The 11,983-nt window shown below is 44.1% G+C and overlaps 1 protein-coding gene across 3 annotated transcripts in view; it reads right to left on the bottom strand.

Moving 5' to 3' along the window:
• Window positions 1–324: 324 nt before the first annotated feature.
• Window positions 325–11,983, bottom strand: part of PRR5L (proline rich 5 like) — a 43,275-nt gene continuing 31,616 nt past the window's right edge. For 2 of the 3 annotated variants that reach the window (XM_032691345.1, XM_032691344.1), the window contains exons 7-9: window positions 9,872–10,012; window positions 7,504–7,630; window positions 325–3,316 (exon numbers count right to left, since the gene is read on the bottom strand). In XM_032691345.1, coding sequence (XP_032547236.1) covers window positions 2,931–3,316; window positions 7,504–7,630; window positions 9,872–10,012 — 654 coding nt within the window. In that variant the 3' untranslated portion in view covers window positions 325–2,930. The remainder of the gene's footprint in view (window positions 3,317–7,503; window positions 7,631–9,871; window positions 10,013–11,983) is intronic. The other variant, XM_032691346.1, reaches the window with a different exon arrangement.

Genomic DNA, 11,983 nt, shown 5'->3' with positions numbered 1-11,983 from the left:
CCTGTGGCCCTGGCTGTGTGACACAGTGAGCAAAGTGCAACCCCAAACCAGCCCCCTGTATCCAAAATGCAAGTGTTTCTCATGCCACAGCTCTGGCCCAGGGACTGTGTTAGCTTTTTGCTTCCAAGGGACTGAGAGCTTCCTCAATGGAGAGCAGACACTCAGTGCTTAGTTGCAGCCTCATGCTACCATCATGGTAGCTGCAGGGCACAGCTTTCAAACCACTTCCAGGTTCACCCAGTTTACCTGTAAGAGGTCTGCATGTGCAGAGCCTTGTGCAATCTCACATGGCTGTAAAATTGGTACTTATAACCATATACTTAGTGTGGCTTACAGAACAGGTTTTGTTTATTTCAGCTTACAAAATAAAGCCACCAGCTTTAATTCTGCCTAAAAAACAAAACAGCTGGGGAAGTGCATGATTCAGAGGGCCTGGTGCAAATTTTTGCAAAGTAACAGAGACAAAACCAATATAATTCAAATTATACATATGTGTAAAATTAAAGAAATTCAAGTTAAAATCAGGACTAACTCCTATTAGCCCTAGAGATGATCCAACAATATGTCAGGAAATAAATAAATCATTCTAATCAGCATAAAAGAGGGCACTGCTCACAAATCCGAATGGTTTGGGTATTTACAGAAGTCAAATGGAGAGAGGAGAAACATAAAGAAGAAAAGCATTCATAAGAGTGAACTGAAATGCTGCAGGGTGATCACTTCTCCACATGCCTCAATGCTACTAAGAGAAGGCTTTAAATCACTGCAAGGGGCAAAAGAAATTACTTTTGAGCAGGACACCTTCATTTACCCCACGCTGGAGGGACTGTACCAAGGTGAGACCAGCATGGTCTACTAGGTTTGGCAGTTGGCACAGAGGTTCTGAAGGTTCGCCACAGTCCATAGCCATCCTGGGGCAGAAGACAACAAATAAATTGGCCTGGTCAGTCAGTCAAATTTATGAATAGGAGAGTAATTTATCCTATAATCCATCTGAAAGGAAGATTGCTTAAAGCCACATCTTCCTGCGGCTTAAAGCCGCATTCCATGCAACTGTGCATGCTCTGAGGAGGAGGCAGCCAGCACAACTCAAGCTCTGTTCTTCAACATGTGAGCACAGTTGGTGATCAAAACATTTGGTATTTTCACACAAAGGCCAATTAGGGTGCCTAGCAAGGAAAAGTAGGCCCTTTCAATATCTCTTTCAACACTTGCAAACTACAGTAGAAAAAGCAACAACCTCATTTATAAAGATGGTGTGGCTTGTGCTCATAGCTGGTATTTCAGGTGCTTTGTTGCCAGATAATAATGCTAGTCTGCTTTCTTTTTGCTGCACATGCTACTAAGGCCAAGTCCTGACAGGTCGGTACTGTACTTTCAGAGCAGCCAGTGGAGCAGAAATGTTTAGTGCCCAACAGAAGCAGGGTAAACTCTGTAGTTAATGTCATAGCAAAAAAACATCCTGAAGGCTCATCTTAACCTTCTGTTTCCTTGTCAAGACCTATTTATTTAGAGATTCAAGTGGTAGTTTTGTTATGTCCACATTTTTAATGGAATTTGACATTTAAGGCAGCATTTCAGTTCACCTTCAAGCCTGTAATTACACTTGCAAATCTGCTTAGCAAGACATCAGCAGAGTATCCCAAGGGACAGCTTGAACAGATTGGTTCTGTTCCCATAGAAGCAGCATTTGAGTACCAAGTGATGCTACAAAGCAGACACTGCAGTGCCTGCCACAGACACTTGCAAACTGGACCATTCCTAATCTTCAAAATAAAAACAAAACCAAGGACTGCAAAGAGCCCTCACTTTATCTTAAAAGCAATACTGCAGTGAGTCAGATACCACTGGAGGTCAGGAGTACTTCATGAATACACCACTGAGACAGGACTCCTTTCTACGCCTCTTTGGTTATCTTTGGTCTCATGAAATCTGCAAGTGCTAGAATTACCAGGGTAGCGCCAAGGATGAAATCTTGTTCATCACCTCCTGGTCTAGCATCATGATGGCCCAGTGCTGAAAAGCACCTTTATGTCTCTTGCACAAATGCAGACTCTGCCCAGCATCTTCTTCCCAAAGGAATCCATTTAGTTGTCTCTTTTCATTGCAGCCCTATCACCACAGAAATTTTGAGACCAAGTTGATGCCAAATGCCAGGATGCTCAGGATTACATTTTACACCCAATTTACACACCCAGCCCTCCTTTGCGCAGTTTATACCACAACCCCCAAGTACAACTGGAACCAAATAAAGTACATATGAAGTACTCAGCTCAGACTCCATGTACACTCAGTTCTCTTCAGGTCTGGGAAAAGAGTAGGTCTGATTTGTTCCAATTTGGTCTTTTCATCCATGCCCATGGGAGGCAAAGTGAAGGATCTCCTTCTCTCACAAGCCGCCTCAGCAGATCTTTCTGGAGGACTCAAATGGTTTCATCCCTGAGTTCAACTTTAAAAGAGAGAAATGCAGTCCTCAGCATTCACTACACTTGCACCAGAACCAAAGAGAACATTTAGCACAGAGGTCTCTACTGCAGGAATGAAGAGCAAATAAGCAGCACAACTACGAAAGATGGAGAAAAGCAGAAAGAGGTCAGTTTGTATCACACCAAAGAAACAGAAGGAAACCTGATGACAAAAGGTTTATACTAGTAGAGGGAGAAAGCTTACAGAAGATAGACTGTGCTGTTAAACAGCAAAACCATTGCAGCCCTCAGTGGTCATTTGGGAGCAGCCTGGTACCTCCATCAACAATGATCCTAGACTGGTAAAAAATCAAATCTAGAGAGCATTCTCAGACATAAGAACCCTTGAGGCCATTTCAATGACATGAGCAAAATTAAAATTTTTCTTTTTTTTCCCAGCAAGGACGACACAACACTTTGTCCAGCTTAGTGCATACAGTTCTCCACTCTTCAGCAAGACTTTTTCTAGCTGACCGATGTGCAGTTCAGTTCTGCAGAATCTTGCCTACTTGCTGCTGCCACGACTCCCTCTGGCCCATCGGCGATACTGGGCTCACTGGAGCACTGCCTGTGGCTGAAACAAGTGGGCTGCAGGAGGAGGCACTTGTCAGTACTGTCTGATTCCTCTATGACCATTCCTGTGTGCATCATGGAGGCCATTGCCAGGAGCTGGATATCCGAGTGAGCATTTGCAACGGTGTGGCGACGGATGCTACCACATTTCTCCAGGTAAGCCTCACCCTCCTGCTCTGTCAGTGGAGTCAGAGCCATCTCACTGGGCTGCCGGGTCGTCACATGAGATGGATAATTCAGTACATCAGTCTTAGGACGGGATCTGGAGTACCGTCTCTCTGGAAGAGAAAAAGGAAGCTGGAATGGTCAATAGCGCACAGATGAAGCGTTGTTCCAACTGCTAGGCCCTCAGGGAACAGAGAGAATTCAGTGTGCAGCTATAGTGTCCCACCTCCTTACCACTGGAAAACAGTCAGGTGCTCACTGGTTCATACTGCTGGGGATTTGGAAAGGAGATCTGCCTCTCCGTCAGTAAGGAGAGACCTCCTGTCCTGCTATAAGGCAATGGTGCTGGTGCCTGTGAGAAAAGTGAGTCAAAAATCACAAGTGCAACTAAGGGACTTTCTTGAGCATCCCGGTGATCTCCTTCCTTATCCAGGGATGAGGACTGAGTAGGAGCTCTCACGTGCAGGTTCACTAAAATGACTGAAAGCAAAGTGGCACAAGTCTCCAAAAAAACATTCAGAGAGGACTTGAGTTGCCATCCCTTCCTCTGAAAAATTTCTCTCAGGACGTGCCATTAGCTGTTGTCAGTGTGAAAGTCCTGATGCTTACACTGCCTCTCCATCTGCCTAGGTAAAGGCCGTTCTGCTGGCATTATCCCACTGTATTTTTCAAAGATCATGAAAGAAAAAGAAAATTTCATCCACCTTACAACATGTCTGGTTTGGGTGCTAGACACAGAAAACACCTAAGAGTGTGCAGGAGCAGTCCACAACAGCCTGGAGTAAGGGCACAGGAGAGAAGGACAGCACTTGGGGAGCAGGGATAAGGCAGTGACGCAGAATTGATGGGTATGGGGTGTACGATCTCCTCAGCAAATCATTAAGGGGAAATAATGCCTGGTTTAAAACTCAGACCCAAGGCACAGCCCCCAGCCTCGTATCATGAAGTGCTATTTCAATTCTGATACTGAAAACTTTTAGAAAGGTAGGGGTCAGACTTTGTGCCTTGGCTCACTCTCACTCCTCTAGCAGGTTGAATCAGACAATACGAATCAGCCAGCACCTGTTGGCTTCCACTGCTGTGCAGCATTGCCATGTGATGTTAAACACCTCTTGTGGTCTATCTCCACAGCAGCTGATAAAGCTATTCTGTACCTGTCTCATTTCTCACCAGTTTCACTGAAGTGCAGGGTCTCATTTCATAAACTCAGAAGGCTTTAAACCATATAAAAGGCTTCCACCAAGATTGGTGAGCATAAGAGAGAGAGTAACAAAACGCAAAGCAAAGCACTTATCACTGAGGTTATAAAAGAGTTTTGGAAGCTTGCATCAGGAACAAAAGCAGAAAACAAACTTGATATTGTTGCAGGGAGGCACGGGTGAGCAGCCAAAACTCCACCACTGGCAGCAGCCAAGCTATGACAACACTTCACCCTGCTACTGCCAGTAATACATTCACTCAAACTGGGTCATTTTTTTGCTTAGGAGTATGCACAAATAATTTTTGAGGCTGGTTACAATGCATATACTCTTTAGGTTTCATCTGCAGCTCAAGCCACAGCAAGCTGTAGTGTTGAAGGGCATTAGGACCCAACTCTTTCAATGAAAAAATATCCACAGATGATTCTTGGGCAAGAAAATTAAAATCCTTTCTGATGAGAACCAGGTGAAATTACGCTAAACCCTGAATATTCATTTATTGCTTTACTTTACCCCCCCTACTTTCTTGACCACAAAAGACAGTCTCTTAAGAGAGTTGTCATGCATAGTTTAACCAGACATTTTATCTCTATTTTGGTGCCTTATGACAAGGAATATAAACTTGGAAGCAAACTCAGATCAGCAGTGATGTTAGGCTTAATATATCAGGAAATAGGGTGGATGTTTTATCTTCTCTCCTATCCCCAATATAAACATTGTTTCTTAGAAAACAGGATCCCTTCAGCATGCTCCATCCTTACAATGCAGGTTACAGCTAATTTACACAGGCAAAGCAAGAAGGGTGCTAACAGAAAAGCAGGTGGGAATATTGTTCTCTACAATTCCCCTCTGTGAGTGGTCCTGTCCCCTTTCACACCTATCCCTGCTGTGCTTCTCTCCCACCTTAAATCAAGCTTAAGATACTACTGCCTCTTCTCTGCTGTGTTGAGTTCCCAACAGACATCTGGCGGGTTAAAGTCACCCACAAGAACAAGGGCTGGCAATTTTGAGACATCTGCCAGCTGCTTGTAGAAAAATTCATCACCCTCATCATCCTGGTGGGACTCCCACCAGGATATCAGCCTTGTTGGCCTTCCCCTTGATTCTAATCCGCAGGCACTCAACCTTATTGTTACTGACTTCAAGTTCTACAGACTCAAGAGTCTCTCTAACATAGAGAGCCACCCCTCCACCTCTCCTACCGTGCCTGTCCCTTCTGAAGAGCTTGTAGCCACCCATGGCAGTCATGTGAGTCATCCCACCAAGTTTCCGTGATGGTGACTATATTATAGCTTTCCTGCTGCACGATGGCTTCCAGCTCCTCTTGTTTGTTACCCATGCTGCATACACTGGTGTACATGCACTTCAGCTGGGCTGCTGATTTCACTTCTAACTCTGGTTTTCACCCATAAGCTTATCTCTGGAGAACCTGATTTCAACTCCTTCCCCCTTCAAACCTAGTTTAAAGCCCTCTTGATAAGCCCCAACAACTTACAGGCTAGAGTCCTTTCGCCCTTGCTAGATGGATGAAGCCCATCTGACTCTAGCAGGCTGGGTACCATAGAATTTGCCCCATGGTTCAAAAAACCAAAGTTCTGCCAGTGGCACCAACCCTTTAGCCACCTATTGATAAGATTGGTTTTCCTACTCCTCTCCTCATTCATCCCTGCTACTGCAGGAACTGAGGGTAGTCCACTTGAGCATCTGTGCTCCTGTCCCATTAACTAATCAACCCAGTGCCTTGAAGTCCTTTTTAATTAGCCTGGTACCTCTTTCATTGATGTAATCTCTGCCAGCCTGGACCACCAGCAGCAGATAATAATCAAGAGAGCTGGATTAGCTCAGGGAGTCTCCTACTAATATCCCTCACCCAGGCCTTAGGAAGACAGCAGACCTCCCTGTGGGATGGGTCTGGTCAACATATAGGGCCTTCAGATCCCCTCAGAAGGGAGTCGCCTACTACAATGACCCTTCTTTTTTTCTTTATAGCTGTGGTTGTAATCCATCTGGTAGATGGGGTGCAACGGGAGACCCTCCAGACAAATCCTCTTCTTGACTCTCTTTTACCTGACTCTGTGTGTCCGGGGCCTCATACCTGGATGCGTGATTGCCCAGCAATCACAAGAGCAAAACTCTTGAGCCACAGTTTGCCTAAAGTGATGCCATGAGTTTGTTACAGGTACAGGTTGTCTGAGTCCTGGTAAGTCCTTCTACCACAAGACCATCTTTTCCCCTATGCTTCAAAGGCATAGTACAAGACAGGTTGTGTGTCTCCAGCTTGCTACAATTTGTGTCGAAGCAAAGGCTAAAGCTTATCAAAACAGAGGGAGACTAGAGCTTTTTTCACTTCTTCTATTTAAATCTTCTTGACTATCAAATCACTATCACTATGCCCATTAGCAAGCCAGTCTCTTCTGGCTGGCCACATGTGCAAGCAGAGCTCCTGAATCAAGTATAAAGAAGTTTCCCACTATAAGCATGCTGTTCCTGAAGTGCCTGTTCTCTTACCTAGACCCACTTGTCCATAGTTTAAACACAGATCTGTAATTACCTTATTTTTTTTTAAACGGATCCTCAGACCAAAGGAAGTCTCCATGCAAGAATCCCTGTAATCCCTCAGAATTAACATGCAACAGTTCTGCAGTTTGCAAAGACTGGTTGATGCAGCAGTGAGCATGGGAATTCAGGCAGATGAAGCAGGGTAGCAAGCAGGGACAGAGAGTGGGCAGCAAAGGACCAGGTGCGATCTCTCACTGGGCTGGAGGCAGTACCGCAGTCATGGACCAGAGAGTTTTAAATCCAGTCCATCTCCAGAGAGAAGAGAGACTTTTCAGGGATGTGTGTCTGTTTGTCTGTGTGTGTGTGTGCGCATGCAATGGTGGGACACTAATAGTTCAGTCAGTCATGGAAAATAAAAAGCCCATCACAAAAATCTACATTCAGAAATATTAACCAGGACCTTCTCAAGGGTGTTTTAGACTTTGTTTTCTGTCTCTCACAGAGTCATGCACTGTCTCCTTTTCCAGCACAAATGTGCACTGCCTCACATTAACCAACCTGTGTACCCTAATAATAGCTTCTGTAGAATGTGCATGTCTTACCAAGTAAGCAGGTGCTACCAGAGGAGCTGTGATCCTCACACAAACCTAAGTATGGTGATACCACCTGCTTGACCAGTTCTTCCAGCTGTAGGTAGCCCTCACTGGGGCCAGTAGGCTCATGGACACTCTGAAAATCAAACACAAAAAGTCAACATTACCCTTAAAAGATTTTTGGGTAAAGCCTTTGTCTGTCAAATATCTCTGCACTGGAATATCCCAACCATTCTGGTAGACCATTGGCAGCTGAGAAGACCAAATGGAGGTTTGTGTGCCATTCAGGTCAACATCCTTGTTCAAGTCACAGTCATAACCTCATGAAAACCGAGGAGCCAGCTCTTTTTTCTGACCAAGGGACAGGAAGGTTCAAGGTATGCTCACACTGAGGATGTGCACAGTGTACTGCAGTGATATAATTACACCAGGGCACTTCTACCAGGAAACATCTCTTTGTAGAAAAGCCTTAACACACCTTGGGCAAAGTACTGCTATTTTCCTAGGCAAGACTGCAAGCAAAGCACCCTCTGTGCTTACAGGTATGAAGATGACAGATAACACTAACCAATTTAACAGTAATTTCAGAAACAGTTCAAACCTAACTTCCTGCAAAGCCTCAATAAGCTTTTTTTCCTCAAATGTGTTGCTTTGAGACCCTCTTTGCTCTCAAGATTCTTTTATTAAAATAATATTTCTGGGAAATTGAGGTATCTCCCACTGTTATAGTCTGGGTCACTGGAACATCAGAACAGTGAGAAATTATACAGAACTAGGAGCTTAGCCCCTTTGCAATTATGATTGTGTTTCAGAAAGTTTCATTCCTAGACACTCATTACACTGGAGAAGAAATAAAAGCCACCAACCTGTGTGGTGCTGTCAACACGCTGGAGGGAAGCGTCCCTCCTCACCCAGAGGGACCTTGACAGGCCTGAGAGGTCCCTGTGCAAACCTCATGATATTCAGCAGGGTCAAATGTAAGATCTTTCACACGGGTTGGGGCAATACCAAGCACAAATATTAGGCTGGGTGGAGAATGGATTGAAAGGAGCCCTGAGGAGGAGGACTTGGGTGTGTGTTTGTGAATGAGAAGCTCGATTCTTTTCTGGACTTGCAGTCCAGAAAGCCAACTGTATCCTGGACTGCATCAAAAGAAGTGTGGCCAGCAGGCTGAGGAAGGTGATTCTCCCCCTCTACTCTGCTCTGGTAAGACCCCACCTGGAGTTCAGTGCTCCCAGCACAAGAAGAACATGGATCTGTTGGAGCAAATCCCAGAGGAGGGGCACAAAGATGATCAGAGGGCTGGAGCACCTCTCCTATGAGGAAAGGTTGAGCTGGGGTTGTTCTGCCTGGAGAAGAGAAGGCTTCAGGGAGACCTCACTCTGTCCTTTCAGTATCTGAAAGGGCCTACAGGAAAGATGAAGAGGGACTTTTTAAGAGGGCATGTAGTGACAGGACAAGGGGAATAGCTTTAAACTGAAGGAGGGTAGGTTTAGATTAGTTATTAGGAAGAAATTCTTCACTGTGAGGGTGGTGAGTCACTCAAACAGTGATGTTCCATCCCTGGAAGCGTTCAAGGCCAGGTTGGATGGGGCACTGAGCATCTTGATCTGGTGGAAGCTGTCCCCGCCCATGCCAGGGTGGTTGTATCTAGAAGATCTTTAAGGTCTCTTCCAACCCAAAGCATTCTATTAATTATTCTATGAACCCAAACAAGTAATATGGCATTTTACAGGACTGTCAGGCTGAGCAATATAGAAAAAGATTAAACAGTTGGTGTACTTGGCTGTATTTGGAGTGCTTGGAAAGTAATCTGTTGAGGTCAGGATAAAGATCTTCTCACAGAAGATCTGGGTCTCTTGGGAGAGGCCTTTGAAAGATGTATAGCATGTACTGACAAAAGGTATTTCTCCTCTCAAGGGCACTGCCTAGCATGCCAGCCAGCCAAGGAGCTGGCATTGGACAGCCAGAAGCCACAGCTCATTCAAATTCCACTATCTGTTGTGATGGAGACTCACACTGTCATTGCAAAGCTGAGAAATCAGGAGAACTAGGGTACAAAGAGGCTTTCAGAGAAGCTGGGAAATGAAAATTTATGTGAAGAAAGAGTCCTGAGACTGTTCCTAGAGAGGGAGGAGAGTTACCAAGAAAATACAAACACCCATCTCTTTCAAGGCAACATCCTTACCTATTTCTAGGAAAGCTCAGGACGTCCAAATTCAGCTCTCATTTCTGCAGTTACTACTCCCAAATAAGCACACATCAGTTCCACTTCATCACACCCTCCACCCTCCCCACTCTCTTTTCCAGTGCTCATGCTAGTTCAGTGAGGTCAAGATAGCCAAGTGGAGTCAGACAAAGAGCAGAGGCTCCCCACCTGCAGAATTAACAGCATCTGGACAATGGAAGCTGGAAGCTTTGTCTGGACCAGAGGAAGAATTTCTTCCAACTTTACTTTTAGTAAGACCAAGTCTCTGAAGCCAAGTAGAGCAATCTGACGGATAGTCAACTCCTGACCCTAAAAAACACAGAAGACAATATCTAAGAGTTGATAAAGGGATGTGCGAGCATTGCACCAACACATGTATGCACACAGACAGGAAGGGTCTGTCCTGCCCATTGCTGCTGTGGCAAAACACCCTCCAGTCTCTCAGGTTGAGGATTCACAGTATTCTTTGCTTGCTTTACTCTCAGGCTCTGTCTCACACAAATTCTGAAATAAGCATCACGTCCTCTGAAACACCACTAGGTTTGGAGTGAAGCCAAAAATGGGCCTGTGTTTCACTAAAAGACTACATATTCATGAAATCCACTTGCCATCCAATTTAGTCACAAACGTTCAAAGTCCAGGCTGGATGTAGCTTGTGCTTTTGCCATTCAGAGCTGAGAAACCAGAGAAGGTTTGGTAGGGAAAGAAGTTGGTACAGATTGTTCCTTAAGTAAGTCTACCTGTGGTCTATATTGGATTCTCTTTTTGCTCAGTATCTGCACTTCAGACCTTGCTGATATGACAAAAATCCACAATTTAGTCCATTACAGATTTTAGGATTTAGGGTGGGACAAAGCTAGCCAGACTGCTTGAACTAAACATCATTTTAAAAAGCATCAGCTTCAATATCCACTGCAATGCATTCCATGTCCTCACAGTTACTTTTTTAAAATCAACAACACGAGTGAGCAGATCTAACGGATGATGTAATATTTCTCAGCATATTTAAACACAGACAAACTCCATTTGGCACTCTGGTGTTACCATCTTTCCCGATGCTATGCTTAACATCTGAATGACTTTCTCTTGTCCCACTGCAGCTTAACAGCAGAAATTTTCCTCCCAGCCCTGCCCAGCACTCTCCAGCCTGAAAAGTTTGCCTTGTTCTTCTCAGCATGTTAATCTCTGCCCCATGGTCTGTTTGGGAATCATTTTATGATCTCCATAACACACTCAACATGGCAAATATTTAGCTGGAAGGAATTATGAGCAGTTAAACATTAATTCATAATAGGTTTAATGTCATAATTAACAGCATCATCAATATGTAAATATGAATTAAAGCAAATAGTCTGGAGGGTAGCTTGGATATAATAAAAGCACTTTGTGGTTTTAAACCACCACGGTGTGTTTAGAAACACGGAGGTGTAGTTAAGACCAGTATGTATCTCAGAACTGTATTTCAGCAACTGCAAACTTTTTATTTATATCATGCAGTTTAGTCCCATTAACTTCATACCCCATTTCAAAATGCAAACATGTTTCTGTGCCAAAAAAAACAAGATTTGTTATTCTTTTTTCCACATCAATAGTCACAGCAACAGCTGCAACTATATAAAAGCCAGTGACCTGTTTACATAGTTTCCCTCTGTACAGCAATTTAACCAACCTGGTGCTTAAAGGTCATATTTCTGCAACAGCTATGAGAGCCTCAGGTTTAAACCTAGCTGAGATAGGAAGTTACTTCTAGTTACTACCTTTGGTAACATACGCTCACATATTTGGCTGACTTAGTTTCATTCTGAATGGGCAGTTGCTGGGATCAGAGAAGAACGCAAGTAAATAATCATGCTGACATTTGCAAGAAAGGACAGGGAACCAACAACAAATTGACTTTCTCATCTACCAGAGTAGCGTGCGAAGAACTGCAGCTTGATGAAGGACTTGTTGGATGAGCTGTCTTCACATGTTGTGACACACCACATAAATGGTTACATACAGTTCCCCATTTCTAGGAAAAGTCCAATCTCGTTATTAGAACACTGGTCTGGGATAAGAGTAATTTCTTATATCTTGTTGCACTTGCAACTGTCCCTGTGGTAGTCTAGGGCAGCTTACTCCAAGTCAAATTCTTGGATGTATTTAGGCAGCTTAATCCATGCATTTGTGTAGAACTTAAGGTGCCTACAAAGCTTTAAATATGCTGTCTGTTACCTTTTAGTTCTTCATCCATAAAATGGCAATAGTTGCCTAATGTTACAGCTTCTATGATATATTTTG

This window comes from Chiroxiphia lanceolata, chromosome 6 (genome assembly GCF_009829145.1).
Source record: "Chiroxiphia lanceolata isolate bChiLan1 chromosome 6, bChiLan1.pri, whole genome shotgun sequence".
Lineage (NCBI taxonomy): Eukaryota > Metazoa > Chordata > Aves > Passeriformes > Pipridae > Chiroxiphia > Chiroxiphia lanceolata.
This window is presented reverse-complemented; position numbering and strand designations above follow the sequence as displayed.